At 61.1% G+C, this 17,137-nt stretch overlaps 2 protein-coding genes across 4 annotated transcripts; one reads left to right on the forward strand and one right to left on the reverse strand.

Annotated features, from left to right (window-relative positions):
• Nucleotide 1: 1 nt before the first annotated feature.
• Nucleotides 2-10,528, reverse strand: FLII (FLII actin remodeling protein). 2 transcript variants are annotated; one of them, XM_069870497.1, is made up of 30 exons: nucleotides 10,411-10,528; nucleotides 9,436-9,546; nucleotides 8,294-8,365; nucleotides 8,057-8,137; nucleotides 7,077-7,162; nucleotides 6,786-6,947; nucleotides 6,598-6,701; nucleotides 6,338-6,513; nucleotides 6,098-6,255; nucleotides 5,893-5,977; nucleotides 5,468-5,615; nucleotides 5,205-5,335; nucleotides 4,876-5,088; nucleotides 4,616-4,795; nucleotides 4,459-4,541; nucleotides 4,304-4,378; nucleotides 3,974-4,057; nucleotides 3,737-3,908; nucleotides 3,555-3,659; nucleotides 3,159-3,350; nucleotides 2,710-2,898; nucleotides 2,489-2,628; nucleotides 2,097-2,322; nucleotides 1,782-1,936; nucleotides 1,615-1,675; nucleotides 1,407-1,535; nucleotides 1,214-1,320; nucleotides 868-973; nucleotides 721-786; nucleotides 2-538 (listed from the first exon to the last, which is right to left on the reverse strand). In XM_069870497.1, exons 1-30 carry the CDS (start codon nucleotides 10,471-10,473, stop codon nucleotides 404-406), a joined length of 3,795 nt encoding a protein of 1,264 aa, XP_069726598.1. In that variant the 5' UTR covers nucleotides 10,474-10,528; the 3' UTR covers nucleotides 2-403. The 2 variants fall into 2 exon arrangements, with proteins under 2 accessions (XP_069726598.1, XP_069726597.1); XM_069870496.1 differs by having other exon boundaries at nucleotides 5,205-5,331; nucleotides 5,464-5,615.
• A 348-nt stretch (nucleotides 10,529-10,876) lies between these two features.
• Nucleotides 10,877-17,132, forward strand: MIEF2 (mitochondrial elongation factor 2). Of its 2 annotated transcripts, XM_069870500.1 has the most exons (4): nucleotides 10,877-10,942; nucleotides 12,618-12,756; nucleotides 13,835-14,012; nucleotides 14,762-17,132. In XM_069870500.1, exons 2-4 carry the CDS (start codon nucleotides 12,625-12,627, stop codon nucleotides 15,814-15,816), a joined length of 1,365 nt encoding a protein of 454 aa, XP_069726601.1. In that variant the 5' UTR covers nucleotides 10,877-10,942; nucleotides 12,618-12,624; the 3' UTR covers nucleotides 15,817-17,132. The 2 variants fall into 2 exon arrangements, with proteins under 2 accessions (XP_069726601.1, XP_069726602.1); XM_069870501.1 differs by lacking the exon at nucleotides 10,877-10,942 and having other exon boundaries at nucleotides 12,583-12,756.
• Nucleotides 17,133-17,137: the final 5 nt, after the last annotated feature.

Genomic DNA, 17,137 nt, shown 5'->3' on the forward strand with positions numbered 1-17,137 from the left:
CTCAGGGTGGGAAATGCAGCGTTTATTGATGCGACCCCGCTGCGCTGGCCCTGCCAAGCATCCAACCCACAGGACAGCGGGGTGAGCTGTAAGGCTGAGTTCCCCTCACCCTCCCCCAGGACCCTTTAGCAAAGCATCCTCCCACCCAAACTGGGCAACCCTCCTGTCCCCCAGTTGCAGGGGGAGCTCAGCACTGGCTTTGGGGCACCAGTGTCCCCAAGCTGGGTGTAACAGTGTCCCCCACCACCCCCTATTTCCCCCAGGAAGGGAGGGGATGGAGCTGGGAGAAATGGGGAACAGGAAGGCAGCCCCCATGCTCCCCCCTGGCCCCAGCTTGGGGAGAAGCGGCTCCAGTTGGCATTAGGCTGGGAGCATGCGGCAGCGCAGGGTGATGCCCCGGCCCTTAGGCGGGCGGCTTGCGGAAGACGCTCCAGGCGTGGAAGCAGCGGGTGAAGGGCCAGGGCTCGTTGCCTTTCCGCACCAGCCGGAGCTTGCGGGGATGCGCGGGGTCCTTGGAGCGCATGTGCTGGATGTAGACCTGGGGCAGAACACAGCCGTGAGGGTCCCCAGCCCTCGGCCACCTCCAGGGCTGGTGCTCCCCAGCCTGGGGGCTGCTGGGAGCTCTGCGCCACCGTGCAGAGGGAGGATCAGAGCCCCAGAGGGTGATGGACGTGCCCGAATCGTTCCCCTGCAGCAGCAAGGAGGAGGGAGAGGCCTTACCTGGCATGCCTTGAGGCTCAGCTTGATCTCCACCTGGCTGGTCTGGGTGCCTACCCACATGTAGACCTGTGGGAAGGACACGCAAGCAAGCTCAGTCGATGGAGCCACTGGATCCAGGCCTAGGAGAGCCTCGTGTGCCCAGCTCACCTCCCGCCCGTTGTCCAGCAGCATGATGTCGTCATCAGCCAGGTCATCCTGGCAGAAATCGGAGCACTTCTCTGACACGGAGAAATAGCCCTTCTCGTTGGAGCACCTGCAGGGAGAGCCAGAAGGGGACTGCAGCAAAGACAGGAGTTTGTTTGTTCACGGCTTGTGCCAAAGGAATGGATGTGATGGAGCATCTCTGGTCCATCTGGTTGACGCCCAAGCATGGAAGCGTTGGAGAGGGGCTTTGCCTATCCCAGGAAGCCAGGCCCTGGCTTGAGAGGACTGAGCACACAGTGAAGGGGATGCCAGGAGGAAGGGGACCAGCACAACCTCAACCAGGACCCACCTGAAGAGCCGGGAGTGTTTCATGTATTCAGCATCTTCATCGTAGGGCTTCTGGCTCCCAATGCCCACCCAGAAGAAGTTTTCAGGCTCTTCTCCCTCGTTGATCACCTGCGAGGGCAAGGACAGGGTTGAGGATGGCTGTCCTGTCCCTGGTGGTTGCCACCACCCAGGTCACCTGGTGCCCACCTGCTCACCTGTTTGCTGTAGGAGTCGTCAAACATGTGGTTCATGATGTCCTCGGCCAGCTTGGCCTCGTCGGGGTCGGCCGCCCGGCCCACCCACGTGTAGACGATGCCCTGGTTGTCGGTGCTCTCAAAGGGCACCTGGAGGAGCACAGAGTCAGGGTGGCCCACGCGGAGAGGAGGACGAGCATCCCTGAGGGTGCTCAGCCACGCGCGGTACCTTGAGGATGAAGCAGAACTCGGAGTTGAGCAGCCCAGCGTCTGTGTTGATCTGGATGCACCTACAGAAGAAGCCCACGAGGTAGGGCGCCCACCAGCACGATCCCTGCCAGGAGGGTGGCACCCACGGGTGCTGCGGGGCCTGGAGAACCTGGTGGGAAGGCTGACCTGGTGCAGAGGGCTCCGCCGTTGGTGCGGATGTGGTAGAGGCTGGGCTGGGGTGGGCTGGCCCTGTCCTTCCGCTTGCCCCGGTGGATGACAAACCTCCTCTTGAAGTGCGAGAGGAACTTGGGGTTCTCCTGCTGCTGCGTCATGCGCACCACCTGGCCAGGGGTGGGTGTCAGCAGGGCTGTGGGGACACCCCCAAGCCCCAGCAGCTCTCCCCATCTCTGCTGCTCTCCCCTGGCCTCAGCCTGGGGCACAGAGAGGGGATGGGAAGTGAAGCAAAGCTGGGGGATGCCCAGGAGCGCACAGCGGGATCACCTCCAGCTTGCCAGGGAAGAGACTTTCGAACTTCTTCTGGAGGCTGAAGGTGAAAGTGAGCCAGCCCATGTTGGAGGCCTCCCGGCCCTGCCAGAAGTAGACGATGCACTGGAAGTCTTCCTCGGGCTGCTTCTCCTCCTCCTCTTCCTCACCTTCCTCCTCCCCTTTGCCTTCACTCTTCTTCTTTTTCTCCTCCTCCTCCTCGTACTCCACGGGCACCCAGTACCTAGGGACAGGGGTCGATCACAGAATCGTTTGGTTGGAAAAGACCTCGGAGAACATAGAGTCTGACTGTAAAACAATAGGAGGAATGGGGCAGGTTGGGGTCTGGGCAGGGAGATGGGGGATGAGGTGGTCCGGCAGCCCCAGAGAGGGGACAACCCTGGTGTCACCTGCAGAGGAAGACATAGCAGTCGTGGGTGTGGAAGTGGCCAAACTCCTCCTCGGGCAGGCGAGCGAATTTCTTGCCCTCCAGCACAAAGCCCTCCATGCCGTCCAGGTCCTCATTCCACTCCTCCATCAGCTGCTCCGCCTGTGGTCCCAAGGGCTCTGTCAGCCTGTGACCACCCAGCCCAGCACCGTCAGGGGACGCTGGGGAGGTCCCCAGCCCTACCTCACTCAGGGCCATGGGGGGCTGCCGGGGCAGGAAGAGCGCTGTGAGGTCGGCCTTCATCTGATCCTTCTTCTCAGCATCCTTGCGGACTTTGCCGGCGAGGCCGCCATCTTGCAGCACCGTCTCGGCGTTGCGGGTGTAATCCACGCGCAGGACGTCATCCCAGTTCTTGAACTTGGACTTAAACACCTAAATCGGGGAGCAAGGAATCGTGGAATGGGTTGAGTTGGAACGGACCTTAAAGATCACACAGTTCCAACCCCTCTGCCCTAGGCAGGGACACCTCCCACTGGATCAGGGGCTCCAAGACTGATCAAAGCTGGCCTTGAACCCCTCCAGGGATGGGGCAGACACGGCTTCTCTGGGCAACCTGGGCCAGGGCCTCCCCACCCTCATTGTGAAGAATTTCCTCCTAACATCTGATTTTGGGGGCACAGGGGCTGCCCTACCTGGCACTCGGTGCCCTCCAGGTTCCTGGTGACCATGGCGTGCTTGGGCCGGTGCAGCATGCTGCACAGCTCCTGGCTCAGCTTCAGCGCTGCCGCCCGCACCAGCCGTGGAGACTTCCTCCCAATCCAGATGAAAACGTCAGACCAGCAGTCCAGGATGTAGACATTCTTGGTGTCCAGCAGGCTCTGCAGCTGAGGACATCGCAGGGAAAGAAGGTCAGTCACGTGTGGGCTTTCCACGCTGGAAAACACCTAAAACCAGCCGAGAAGAGCAGAGCATCCCCCACCCGCGCTCCACTGGCTGAACCTGCCTCTCCCAGGGCAAAGCTGGAGGCAGAGGGGACACGAAACCAGTCTCACTGGTCAGACTGGGAGAACCTCCCCGTCCCATCCTACCAGGCGCATCTCCGGCATCAGATCAGCCTTCAGCCTCTTCTTGTGCTCCACCGAGAGCTTATAGTTGATCTGGGGCAGCTCCAGGTAGCCCAAGCCCAGGCCGACCTGCGGAGGGGACAGGGACACGGGTAAGGGGGGGTTGCAGGGTCCTGGCAGCCCCACGGCCGGTGGCAGCTCCTCACCTTGTACAGCTTGGGCTTGGGGGGCTGGAAATCATCGGGGACGCAGGGCCGGATCTCCTCGGGCTGGCCCCCCAGCACCTCCCAGAAGTCAGGGGTCTCTTGGCCCTGGGTGAGCAGTGTGATCTCTGCTTTGCCTTTCCGCTCGTTCTTGTTGATCTTCTCAGCGAAGAGCCTGCGGCAGGAGCCGGTGAGAAGGCAGGTGGGGTCACCGCACCCCCAGCTCCCGACCAACCCTACCTGGCCTTGGTGGTGCCGCTCAGCGTGGCCTGGCTCCCGCGCCACACGAACAGGTTGAGGCCGTGGTCCAGGAGGAAGACGAACCTGGTGGATAGAGAGGTGAGAGGACAGTCGAGACAGTGGGGTTCTCTGAGCATCTGAGCATCATCCTCACCCCAGGGGTCCTTGCAGAGCAGGGAATGGCCCTGCTGGGGCTGCCAAGTGGGGTTTGGACCTACAGCCATGTAGAAAGGTGTTGGCACAGCCAATTTTCAGCCCAGAGCTGCAGCTATGATGCCTTGGGTGGACCCTGCAAGGACCCTGTGTCCCCTGGCTCCTCCCACCGCTCACCGGGGATCCAGCGATGTCCCTCGCAGCGCCACCGGCTCCAGCTTGACGTTCTTCTTCCCATAGACACGGTACAGCCTGGGGGAGAGAAAGCCACGGTGAGACATGGAGCATCACCAGCTTCACCCACATCCCCTGAACCCTGGTCCCAGCGGTACCTGGTGACGTATTGCGTGTCCTCGACGGTGAAGAAGCCGCTGGCTGTGCCACCCTCGATGTAGGAGATGTCGTTGTCAAAGACCTGAGGGCAGGGATGGGGGTGAAGGTGGGAGAAGCAGGGCTGGGGGCCATGGGAGGGCTAGGGGTTGGCCTCACTTGGAGGAACTCATCGCTCTCATCCCCCATCTCCTCCCGGATGCTGCGGCACTCGGCTCCCAGGTAGTTGCGGAGGTTGACGGCGTGGATGGCGGAGCAGGCCTTCTTGTCCAGCGTGGCCTCCTGCCCGATCCAGTAGTAGATCTCCCAGTTGAGGGAGCCGTTCTCATCCAGGAAGGTCTGGGGAGGGACACGGTGTGAGATGGGACGGCTGCAGCACTGGGTTGGGGACGTGAGCGACCCTCAGCCCTCCTGGGTACCTTGAGCACGATGTAGCAGTCGGCCTCATAGAACTTGCCATGAAAAGCTTCGTCCACCAGCGTGGGCACGAAGTTCTCTATCTGCCAGACGCAGAGGCCAGGCAGCTGCCCCACGTCCTCGCTGAAGAACTCCGAGTAGTCGAGCTGTGGCTTCTCCAGGCCCTGGTCCCAGCGGCGCGTCTTCAGGTCCGGCACCTTTGCCTCCCCACTCTCCTGCAAGGACAGCAAGAGGTCACTGAGCTGGGGGCAACCAAGTCCCTGCCAGCAGCCAGGCTGGGCCAGGGCCACTGCGGTGCCACTCGGGGCTCCTCTGCCACCCCAGACCCTACCTCTATCTTGTTCTTCTCCTGTGCCACGTCTGACATCCCCTTCAGCACCTGTTTGGCTTGGTCATCCTGGGAAGAGTCTTTGCGCCGCCGGAGCCGCATCTTCCGGGCCAGCGGGTCCTTGGTGCCGCTCCCTGGGGACACAGGGACGGGGTGAGCGGCAGCCAGGGTCACGGTGCCTCACATGGGGCACACCAAGGAGCACGGCTCCTCTCCCAGGGTGCTGCCCGACGCAGGGCTGGTCCCTCACGTCCCCACACACTTGCCTGCTGCCGCGGCTGCCACAGTGGCCGGGGACGCTCCGGCCAGGCGGAGCTGGTTCTGCAGGGAGAAGTCGATGTTGTACCACTCCGACGTCCGATCCACCGGCTTCGGAGGCATCACCAAGTTGGGGTTCTCCCGCACGTCCAGAATCTGCAGAGGAAGAGACAGGAGACCTCCCTGCTCTGAAGCTCACGGAGACACGGAGGGTGGTGTGGGAGCCTTCTGGAGCACCCTGGGCTTTGGTGAGGTGAGGAGATGTGGAGGGGACCCCAAATCCACCACCTACCTAGGCTGAACCATGTGCTAGACTGCACTTAGTGGCTCCAGGCCCTGCTGTCCTCACCCCCCAAGTCCCACCCCACAGCCCAGGGCCACGCTGAGGCTGTGGTGGATCCAGCCCAAGGTAGAGGAGGTGCTGGGCTCTCACCTCCACATCTGTCAGGAAGTGGATGGCCTCTGGTAGCGTCACTAGGCGGTTCTTGTTCAACACCAGCTTCCTCAGCTTGGAGCACCTGTGGGACACGGGGACGCTGGTGAAAGGCCAGGTCGGGGCAACACCCTCTGCCACCACCACAGAGCCTCCGTGTCCCCACTCAGGGACAGAGAGGATCCAATTGGGGAGTCTCCCCGACCTGCACAGGCTCTCAGGGAGGAGCTCCAGGTTGTTGTTGGCCGCCATGAACTCCTCAAGGTTGGCGAGCTTGCCGATGCCTGAAGGGATCCCGTCAAAGTCAAGCTTGTTGGAGTTGAGGTACATCTTCTTCAGCTTGGTCAGCTTGCAGATGGCTGACTGGGGAGGAGACGGTGGGGTGAGGGGGAATCCAGCAGCATGGAGACAGGGGAAGGGGCCCCACGTAGGGGCAGGGACGTACAGGCAAGGAGGTGAGCTGGTTGCGGGATAAGTTGAGGGTCTCCAGCTGGGTCCACTGGTCAATGCAGAGGGACAGCTCCGTGATCTGGTTGCTGCTGAGGTTGAGGCGTCGCAGGCTGCCCAGGGTGTAGAGGCACTCGGGGACACGGCTGAGGTCGTTGCAGGACAGGTCCACGTCTGGGAGAAGACAATGGGATGATGCCACCAGCCGGACCCACGCCAGGACCCAGAACACCCCCGGAAGGCCCTTTGTGGCCCTACCTGCCAGGTTCACCAGGCCCTCGAGGCTGGTGGGCAGGTTGCTCTGCGTGCGCTGGGTGTTCCTGAGGTGGAGGGTCTGTAGGGCCGTCATCGCTGGGAGCTGCCTGTGGGCCAGGGAGAAGATATCAGGGCTGGAGCTAAGCCCAGCCCCGGCAGCGTGGGCTCCAGCCTGGAAAAAGGAGCCTCACCGGAGCTGCGCGTGCAGGAGGGGGTTGTTGTTGAGGATGAGAGTCTGGAGATGGACCAGGCGTCTCATCTGCGGGGGGAGGCTCTCCAGCTTGTTGTTGCTCAGGTCGAGGTAAAGCAGGTCCGTTAGGTTGATGAAGAGCTGGTTGGGGATGGTCTCGATGCTGTGGGGATATTGGGATCTTCAGGGCTGCCTGGGACCTGCACCAGCCCCGGGTGTCCCTCAAAGAGGGGCAGAGCAGGACCCAGAGTGAAGGGGGTGACAGATGGAGGTGGCCACGGTCTGGACGCACCTGTTGTGGCCAAGGTTGAGGACCAGCATGTTCTTTGCATTCTCCAGCTCCCGGGGACACTCCGTCAGCTGGTTGTAGCTCAGGTCCTGGGGCAAACAGTACAGGAAAGCTGGCATCACCCTCCGCCCCGCATCCAAACCTCCCAAACCTGAGGAGCGAGGGTACCTCTGCCTACAGCTACCCTGTGCCTCCATCAAGAGCTGGATGAGCACACGGGGAACCCATCAGAGCATCAGCCGTGAGAGGAGGCATGGCCAGAGGGTTATCCTGCCCACAGCTGCCTCGGCGCTCACACACGGAAGGATCGACCACTCTTGGTGCAGGGAAGCTGTTTCTAGCCTGGGCAACTGCATCCAGTTCTGGGCTCCCCAGCTCCAGGAAGACAAGGAACCGCTGGTGAGAGCCCAGCAGAGGCCACAGAGGTGATGAGGGGACTGGAGCATCTCTCTTATAGAGAAAAGCTGAGAGACCTGGTCCATTCAGCCTGGAGAAGAGCAGACTGAGAGGGGATCTCATCAGTGCTGATCAATATCTCAAGGGCAGGGGTCAGGAGGACAGGGCCAGACTCTTCAGTGGTGCCCAGTGACAGGACAAGGGGCGATGGGCACAACATGGAGCATGGGAAGATCCACCTGAACATGAGGAAAAACTTCTTTCCTGTGAGGCTGATGGCACTGGAACAGGCTGCCCAGGGAGAGTATTATCTGGAGATAATCAAACCCACCAGGATGTGTTCCTGTGCAATGAGCTTGAGGTGGCCCTACGTTAGCAGAAGCATTGGACTGGATGAACTCCAGAGGGACCATTCTGGGCTTCTACGGGGAGCCGGGCAGCACCAACACCTGATCTGGCCCCTGCAGCTTTCCCCTGGTTGCTCCTCAGCCCCAAGGTGCTTTCTGAGGGAGCCCCACCGAGGCACAGGAGCGGCCCCTGGGAGTCTGAGCCAGCTCTCACGTTAGCCCAGGAGAGTCTGTACCTACCAGCACTGAGAGGTCGTCCAGCTGGAAGATGTCATCGGGCACTCCCGAGTTCTTCAGGCTATTTGCACGAGCCACGATCGCCTGGAAAAGGGAGAGAAAGGCAGAGCTGCAGCCACCGCCAGCTCGGTGCCTGCTGAGCCCCCTGGTGCCACCAGGGATGACGCTCGTGTGTCCCCAGAGCCAGGATCTGGCCTAAAGGTGCCTGCAGCCCCTGACAGAGGTGAGGGAGACACTTACCCGGAGGCAGGGCAGGCCAGAGAGCTCGCCGTGGAGCGTGGTGAGGCTGTTGTGGCTCACGGAGAGATGCTCCTGCAGGGAAACCCCAACAAACCCCCGTGAGCAGAGAGAGGAGCCAGGGTTGCACGGGACAGCGGTCAGGCCCCTGCTCCAACCTGGGGGCTCCTCGATCCCAGGGGAGGGAGAGGCTTGTGGAATCATAGAATCATAGAATCACAGAATAACCAGGTTGGAAGAGACCCAGCGGATCATCGAGTCCAACCGTTCCTATCAAACACTAAACCATGCCCCTCAGCACCTCATCCACCCGTGCCTTAAACCCCTCCAGGGAAGGTGACTCAACCACCTCCCTGGGCAGCCTGTTCCAGTGCCCAATGACCCTTTCTGTGAAGAATTTTTTCCTAATGTCTTGAATGGAATCATGAGCTGAGCTCAGCCCTGACCCACATAAAGCTGTTTCCTGCTCAGGAAAACGAGGAATTGGCAGAGTGGGGGGCAAGACACCAGGTTTCAGTCCCGCTGGGGCCCCCAGGACTGTTGGGAGCACAGCACCGAGGGCTTGTCCCGCGTGGAGGGCTGGCACAGGGCACACCCGCACGGTGACAAGGACGTCTGGCAGCATTTAAAGCGCCGTGTTGGCCTGACACCGATTTAACGATGCCCACAATGTGCCGCCCGGCACCGCCAACGCGAAGCTTGGCCACGGACTCCACCAAGGGCCTGGTCATGCTCAGAACCTGAGCCGCCCAAAAAACAAAGCCAAGCAGCTGCCAACTGCTGCTCTTTACGTCTTTTATCATAAGCGGAGGGAAAAAAGCCTCAAAACCTTAATCCTCCCCATACTAAACCTTCACCCACCCCTTCTATTAACAGGCAAAGGATCTAAGCATGGTTTTTAGCCTGGTTTTCTAGCAAAACAAGGTGAAACCCAGTACAAATCTGTCTCGGCCCCACTTCTAACAGCTCCTGTATCCAATTTCAACCACACGTCGTAGCTCAGCCCTATTATTAGACACCAGAGCATCCGACAACGCGCCACGGGGCTGGCAGGCACCAGGCATCACTGCATAGGGCCCTGTCGGACCCCGCAGCCCTGGTGGGAGCCATCGAGCCCCATTCCCTGCCTGAAAGGAGCTGCTCACCAGCTTCTGGAGGGCGGCGAGCTCCTCGGGCAGGTAGCAGAGCCCCGTGTGGTTCAGCTTCAGCCAGCGCAGGCTGGTCATCGCCTTCACGTGCTCCGGGAAGTAGCCGCCCTGCGAGGAGGAGGAGGGTGAGAAAAGCACCTGGCCAAAGGGGTGAGGAATCACCCAGTCCTACGGGATTGGGGACAAGATGGGGGGGGCCAGAATCGTCCAGTTCTATGGGACTGGGAGCTGGGATCATCCGGTCCTATGGGATTGGGAGCTGGGGGGATGGGTAATGGCCCAGTTCTAAGGGATTGGGACTTGGGATTCCCCAGTTCTATGGGATTGGGAGCTGGGATCACCCAGTCCTATGGGGTTGGGAGCTGGAGGGGGGCTGCGATCATCCAGTTCTATGGGATTGGGAGCTGGGGGGCTGGGATCGACCAGTTCTATTGGACTGGGAGCTGGGATCACCTAGTCCTATGGGACTGGGAGCTGGGGGAGCTAAGATTGCCCAGCTCTATTGGATTGGGAGCTGGAGGGGGGCAGGGATCCCCCAGTTCTATGGGACTGGGAACTAGGAGGGGGCTGGGATTGCCTAATCCTATGGGATTGAGACCTGCTGGAGCTGAGACCGCCCAGTGCTGTGGGATGGGGACCTGGGGGGCTGGGATTGCGCAGTTCTATGGGACTGGGAGCTGGGATCGCCCAGTTCTATGGGACCGGGGACTGGGAGGGGGCTGGGCTGGCCCAGTTCTATGGGATTGGGAGCTGGGAGTCCGGGATGCCCGGGCTCTCCGGGCCCCATGGGCTGAGGGGAAGGTGTCCGGCTGTCGAGGCTGAGCTCGGAGCCCGAGGGGCCGGCACCGACCTCCCCTCGACGGGACCCGCCCTGGGCAACAGCGGGGCGGGGCCGGGGCCGGACAGGGCTCGCTGGGGCCCGGGGCCGGGCTGTCCCCTCCGCACGAAGCGTCCCCCGTTCCCTCCCGTCACCTTAAAGTCGTTGCCGCTGAGATCGACGCCGCGGACGAACGGCAGCACCCCGGTGGCCGCCATGGCGGCGGCGGAAGGGCGGGGGGACCCAGCGGCGGCGCTGCGCCCCGGAAGGCCACGCCCCCTCCAGATAAGCCACGCCCCCTAGGGGACAGGCCACGCCCTAAACGCCAAATAAGGTGCTCTTCATCTCCAGACCACGCCCCCTGGGCGTAGACCACGCCCATTTCCTCACCAGGCCACGCCCCTTAGGCGAAGACCACGCTCCATATAGTATGTGCGTCACATCAGACCACGCCCCCTTCAGACCACGCCCCCTCTATTTAGGCCACGCCCCCGCCAAATAAGGCGCCCTTCATCGCCAGACCACGCCCCCTTCCTAGCCTAGCGCGTGCCTGTCACGCTTAGGCCACGCCCCCTCAGGGACACGTAGACGTCGTCATCGCTGACCACGCCCCCTCCACAGACCACGCCCCCCACAGGCCCCGCCCCCCCCGCACTGACGCACGTGGGAGGAGCCGCGCTCCGCGGGGTGAGTTGGGGGCGGTGCGGGGTTGGGGGGGGGAGGGGGCTCGCTCCTTTCCTGCCCTTGAGGGGTCGGGGTTCCCCGCAGTGGCCCCCACCCCTCTGCGGCCACGGGCCGCTCCCCGGGGCGCCTGACCCTGCCCGGGGCGACCCTTGCTCCTCGCCGCGCCCTGCCGGCCCGAGCCTTTGCCCCGGAGGTGGCGGGGAGCGTGGAGCACCCCCTCCCTCCATTCCCTAAAATCCGTCTTTCTCCGTTCCTCAACACCTCCATGCCCACCCCATTCCCTAAGTCCCCCCTTCCTCCATTCCCTCAACCCTTATTTCATTCCCTAAATCTCCCTCCATTCCATCCACCCTTTCTCACCTTCCCTAATCCCCCATTCTCCATTCCCTACCCCCTTTCTCCATTCCCTAATCCCTTCCTTTCTCCCTTCCCTACCCCCCCCCCACTTCTCCCTTCCCTAACCCCCCCCACTTTCTCCCTTCCTAAACCCCCCCCACTTCTCCCTTCCCTAACCCCCCCCCACTTTCTCCCTTCCCTAACCCCCCCCACTTTCTCCCATCCAACCCCCCCCACTTTCCTCCCTCCCCTAACCCCCCCCACTTCTCCCTTCCTAACCCCCCCCCACTTTCTCCCTTCCCTAACCCCCCCCCACTTCTCCTTCCCTAACCCCCCCCACTTCTCCCTTCCCTAACCCCCCCCCACATTCTCCTTCCCTAACCCCCCCCACTTCTCCCTCCCTAACCCCCCCCCACTTCTCCCTTCCTAACCCCCCCCCACTTTCTCCCTTCCCTAACCCCCCCCCCACTTTCTCCCTTCCCTAACCCCCCCCCACTTTCTCCCTTCCCTAACGCCCCCCCACTTTCTCCCTTCCCTAACCCCCCCCCCACTTTCTCCCTTCCCTAACCCCCCCCCACTTTCTCCCTTCCCTAACCCCCCCCCACTTTCTCCCTTCCCTAACCCCCCCCCACTTTCTCCCTTCCCTAACCCCCCCCCACTTTCTCCCTTCCCTAACCCCCCCCACTTTCTCCCTTCCCTAACCCCCCCCCACTTTCTCCCTTCCCTAACCCCCCCCCACTTTCTCCCTTCCCTAACCCCCCCCCACTTTCTCCCTTCCCTAACCCCCCCCCACTTTCTCCCTTCCCTAACCCCCCCCCACTTTCTCCCTTCCCTAACCCCCCCCCACTTTCTCCCTTCCCTAACCCCCCCCCACTTTCTCCCTTCCCTAACCCCCCCCCCACTTTCTCCCTTCCCTAACCCCCCCCCACTTTCTCCCTTCCCTAACCCCCCCCCACTTTCTCCCTTCCCTAACCCCCCCCCACTTTCTCCCTTCCCTAACCCCCCCCCCACTTTCTCCCTTCCCTAACCCCCCCCCACTTTCTCCCTTCCCTAACCCCCCCCCACTTTCTCCCTTCCCTAACCCCCCCCCACTTTCTCCCTTCCCTAACCCCCCCCCACTTTCTCCCTTCCCTAACCCCCCCCCACTTTCTCCCTTCCCTAACCCCCCCCCACTTTCTCCCTTCCCTAACCCCCCCCCACTTTCTCCCTTCCCTAACCCCCCCCCCACTTTCTCCCTTCCCTAACCCCCCCCCACTTTCTCCATTCCTTAACGTCTCTCCATCCCCCCAGTCCTCGGTGTCCCCATCGCGGTGAGACCTGCTGCTCCTCTCCCCTTCCGCAGGGCGACCATGGAGCGGGGCAAGCGGCAGGAGGACGGCGGGCTGGGCAGCGTCCTCGATCTCCTGTTGGCCAACGCCAGGCTGGTGCTGGGCGTCAGCGGTGCGGCCGTGCTCGCCATCGCCACGCTGGCCGTCAAGCGCGTAAGGCTGGTGCGGTCGGCGTCGAGGCCCGGGAGGTGGGTGGGAGACGCTCCGCTCCCCGGCCAGGATGGTGGAAGGTGCCCCGCAAAGCTCAGTGGCTGCTCCCAACGTGGGGACACACGTGGGGGCTGGAATGGGATGAGCTTTAAGGTCCCCTCCAACCCAAACCATTCTAAGATTCATTTGCCCAGGACAGCATGCGGTGCCCCATCCAGAAAGGTGCCTTCAGCTTAATTTCTGTTTGGAAACCTTTTCTACTTAAAATGTGCGCGCTTGGCAATGTGAGCTCGTAGCTCGGAAACCAACCGGGTCCTGGGCTGCATCCAGAGCAGTGGGACTAGCAGGGCCAGGGAGGGGATCCTGCCCCTCTCCTCTGGTGAGACCAAACCTGGAGTCCTGTGTCCAGTTCTGGAGTCCTCAGCACTGGAAGGACATGGAGCTGTTTGGGCGAGTGCAAAAGAGGCCACGGAGATGATCTGAGGGCTGGAGCAGCTCCCATCTGAGGACAGGCTGGGAGGGCTGGGGTTCTTCAGCCTGGAGAAGGCTGCAGGGAGACCTTAGAGAAGCTTCCAGTCTTGAAAGGGGCTACGGGAAAGCTGGGGAGGGGCTCTTGATTGAGGAGTGCAGGGAGAGGACAAGGGGGAATGGGTTTTGGCTGAAAGAGGAAAGATTGAGATGAGATCCTAAGAAGAAATGTTCTGCTGTGAGGTCCTGGCCCAGGTTGCCCAGAGCAGTGGTGGCTGCCCCATCCCTGGAGGTGTCCAAGGCCAGGTTGAGCGGGGCTTGGAGCAACCAGTTCCAGTGGGAGGTGTCCCTGCCCGTGGCAGGGGTTTGGAACTGGATGGACTTTGAGGTCCCTTCCAACCCAGACCATTCCAGGATTCTATGATAACACCTGCAAGGAGGGAATTGCCCCCTTTGTGGCCCTCACACTGTTTTTGGCAGCCGGAGCCCCGTGTGGGGCTGCCTCTCCCTGTGTTTGTACAGAGGGGCTGCTGGCCCCCTTAGCTCAGGCTCTGACCGTGGGTAAAGAGGACAAGGACAATAACTTCTCCACCTGGGGTTTCCTTCCCTCCAGCTGATAGACCGAGCCACCAGCCCTCGGGATGAAGGCGATCCCAAACTGGAGCAGAAGACGCTGGAGGAGAGCTGGCAGGACTTGGCCTTGATCAAGGCAACACCAAAACCCCCCAAGAAGCAGAGAAGGGAGGACCTCAGCGAGCCTCTGCTCTCTCCGGTTCGGCCACCAGCACCAGGTGAGGCTCGGGATGTGCGTGGCTGGGACGATCACCTTGGTGTGCCCCACGCTGGCTGCTCCCAGCACTCTGGGAGCTCCGTGTTATTTTTAGTCTGGTGACTGACTGGAAAGCTAACCCGATTGAGCCTGGGAGGCTCCCAAGCCACGGCCCCTTTTTAGGCAGTGCCCGTGGTAACGGCATCTCCGATAACGTCCCGGGCTCCTTGGCCACCACGGCACGGTGGAGGCCACTGGAGCTTTGTTTGCTCTGTAGCAGTGTCTGCTGCGCTTGTTTTCTGGGTCAGCTCTGCTCAGAAGGTGCGCTCGGGAGCTGCCGTGGACAAAGGCTGCCTTGTCCGGCTGCCTAAAGACGGCATTTTTCCAAGTGGGGAAGCAGCCTGGCTCTGTGCAGGGTAGGTCCTGAGATAGTGGACCTGGAGTGGGGTCGTTTGCAGGACTGGAGTGATCAGGCAGGCATTGGCGCAGGCTGGATCTGCCTGAGCCATCTCAGCGGGGCTGAGGCTCGTGGGGACCCTGGCAGTGAGCCCCTTGCCCTGCTGCTGATGTGTAGCCTGGTTTCCCATCTCCAACTGGAGGGTGAAGCCGGCTGCTCTTGAGTTTTGAGGTTGGTTTGGGCTCTGCCATGGTTGAAGAGCACTGTGAACATTGGCAATGTCCAGAGAGGTGGGCAGAAGCCGCTGTAGGTTGCAGATGATCCACTTGGAGCTGTGACTTCTCCCTTCTCTCTGCCCCATTCCCTTCTCCCAGAGCCCAGGGTCTGCTCTGCCCCTCCAGAGACTCCTTGTGTTGAACCCGTTCCTCCGCGCTGCCTCACGCTGCAGGAGAAGCTCCTCTCCCACTACAGCAGCCGGCTGGTGGTCCCCGAGGAACAAGCGTCCCTCGCCTTGCAGCTGGCCAGGAGCATCTGTGCCCAACTGCAGAGCTTCCTGCGGAGCAAGTGCCCGGAGCTGCCCTTCGGCAGCCTTTTCCTCAGCGGTCCCCTGCTCGATGGCCTCGAGGCCCTGAGGGCTGACCAGCTCCACCTCATGCTGCCTGTGGTTCTTGATACGGGGCTCTGGAGCCTCATCCCGGGAGAGGACACCGTGGTGAGGAACCCCCAGTACTGGATGATCAAGAGGACTGATCTGGAGTATTTTCCTCGTGGGTGCAGCCCCTGGGACAGGTTCATCGTGAGCCGGTACCTCTCCTCCAACGCGCTCAACGAGACTCTCCACAAGATGCTGGTGGCCTCCATCAACTGGCCTGCCATCGGCAGCCTGCTGGGCAGCATCATCTACCCGGCCATGGCCTCCCCAGAGCTGAAGCTGGAAGTCAAACATGATCAGCTTGAGCTGATCATCACCCTCTTCCCGGTGGTGGAAATGGAGGACAAAGTTCTTCTGGCTGCTCCTCCTGAAGGACTGGTGGAAAACCTCTGGCTTGAGAGCTTTTACAGGGCAGAGGTCTCAAAGGTGAAGGAGCTGGATGCTGGCGACTCCGGGGCTCGGCAGCACTTCCTCCGCATCCTGAACGGCATCTGCAAGAGCCACCCCACCCTGCACAAACTCAGCGGCAGCCCCTTGACCCACGTTGTCCTTCACCTCAGTGCCACCAGTTTGGACTGGGCAGAAGAAAGCCTTGCAGACAGGTTCCAGCAGGTGCTTGAGGAGCTGGTAGGGTACCTGGAGACAGGCGTCCTGCCTTCCTATTTCAACTACAAAATCAACCTCTTCTCTCAGCTTTTAGAAGAGGAAATCGATGAGATGGGCTTCATGCTCTACCGGGCCCTGTCTGAGCCAGAGCTCCTGCTGAAGAAGGAATGACTGGTGCATGGGAGCTCCCAAACACAGGGTGTTCCTCGCCCACCCGCTGCTCCTCGCTGTGAAGGTTGCGATGCTTCTAGTTGCCTAAGAGTAAGAGGCAAAGTTCTTGCACTTTATGAGAAAACAGTATTTGCTGTCTGAATAAACCATGCCTGAGCAGAGGCAGGTGCTGGCGTGAGGAGCTTTTGGCTGAGAGGCTCTGCTGAACCTGGGGCGGGTGCAGAGGCCGCTCCTCAAGTCCCTGCAGGTGAGTCCTGAGAGCTGACGGGAAGCATGTTTGGTCTCTGGTTCCCAGTGTCCTGAGCCTGTCCCAGCCATCAGGCTCCCCTCAAGAGACCGCCTGGAGCAGGATGGTGGCAGCTCCTCGCTGCCGCTGGGTCCTATGGACCCCAGAGGTGCAGCGTCCCAGGTGGGTCCTTTTCACCAGCACCCCTGGTCTTGCTGTGCCATGCCCTCAAGCCGGGTTTTGGGAAAGGACGGGAGCCTCATCCCTCTGTAGGTTATTGCCAGGTTGAAATAAGGCCTGAGTGCTGACCTAGTTGGGTACTTGGAGAAGCAGCCATAGGTTATTCTTTGGAAACCCTTTCAGTGCCAAAAGGGGCGAGCTCAGCCCCTTCCTTCCACTTCAAGGACCACTCTTCCAGCCCGGCTCTGGGTCTTCCTGGCCCTTGTCCCACAGCAGCGTTTGCTGGAAGATGTCCCGCAGAAGGCAGCGGCAGGATGCGAGCTGCTGACTCCCAGGAGGCTCCTGCTCTCCATTCCTTGGTGGGGGCTGCAGCAGCGCCGTGCGTCCCCTCCCCAGTGGGTGGGTTGGTGCCAGAGTCCCTCTGCAGGTACAAACCAACCCCGGCATCCCCATCCAGTGACCTTTTCCATGTGCTGCTGCTGTCCTGAGGTCCTGTTTCCCCAGAGGAAGGGAAGTAGGGCAGGAATGATGCTCTGAGCAGAGCGCTTGCAAAAACTGAAGTGGTTTGCGCTTTTTATTAAGAAGTTATGTTTTGTTGGGATATTTTGTTTTTTCCTTTGAGTGGCTGCTCGTAGGCTTTGGTTCTGGCTGTCATCCTAGGGCAAAGGAATCTGTTCTTGTATTTAACAGGAAGAGCTGGTTTTGCACGCTGGTAGAGGTGGAGAAATAGTATGGACTTCAGTATGAGTGGTCGTTGTGGTTTAGTTTTCTTTACAGCTACCATCTTGTTTGTGGGAGGCGAAAAAACCCCTGTGCTTTTCCTCCCAGTCTGAAGGTTCCTTAGTTTGTTATTCCAAACCGCTTCCCCAGTGTCAGCGATGAGAATAAACCTTCCCTGTGCACACTGGTTCTCTT

Source organism: Phaenicophaeus curvirostris, chromosome 16 (assembly GCF_032191515.1).
Source record: "Phaenicophaeus curvirostris isolate KB17595 chromosome 16, BPBGC_Pcur_1.0, whole genome shotgun sequence".
NCBI classification, from domain to species: Eukaryota; Metazoa; Chordata; class Aves; order Cuculiformes; family Cuculidae; genus Phaenicophaeus; species Phaenicophaeus curvirostris.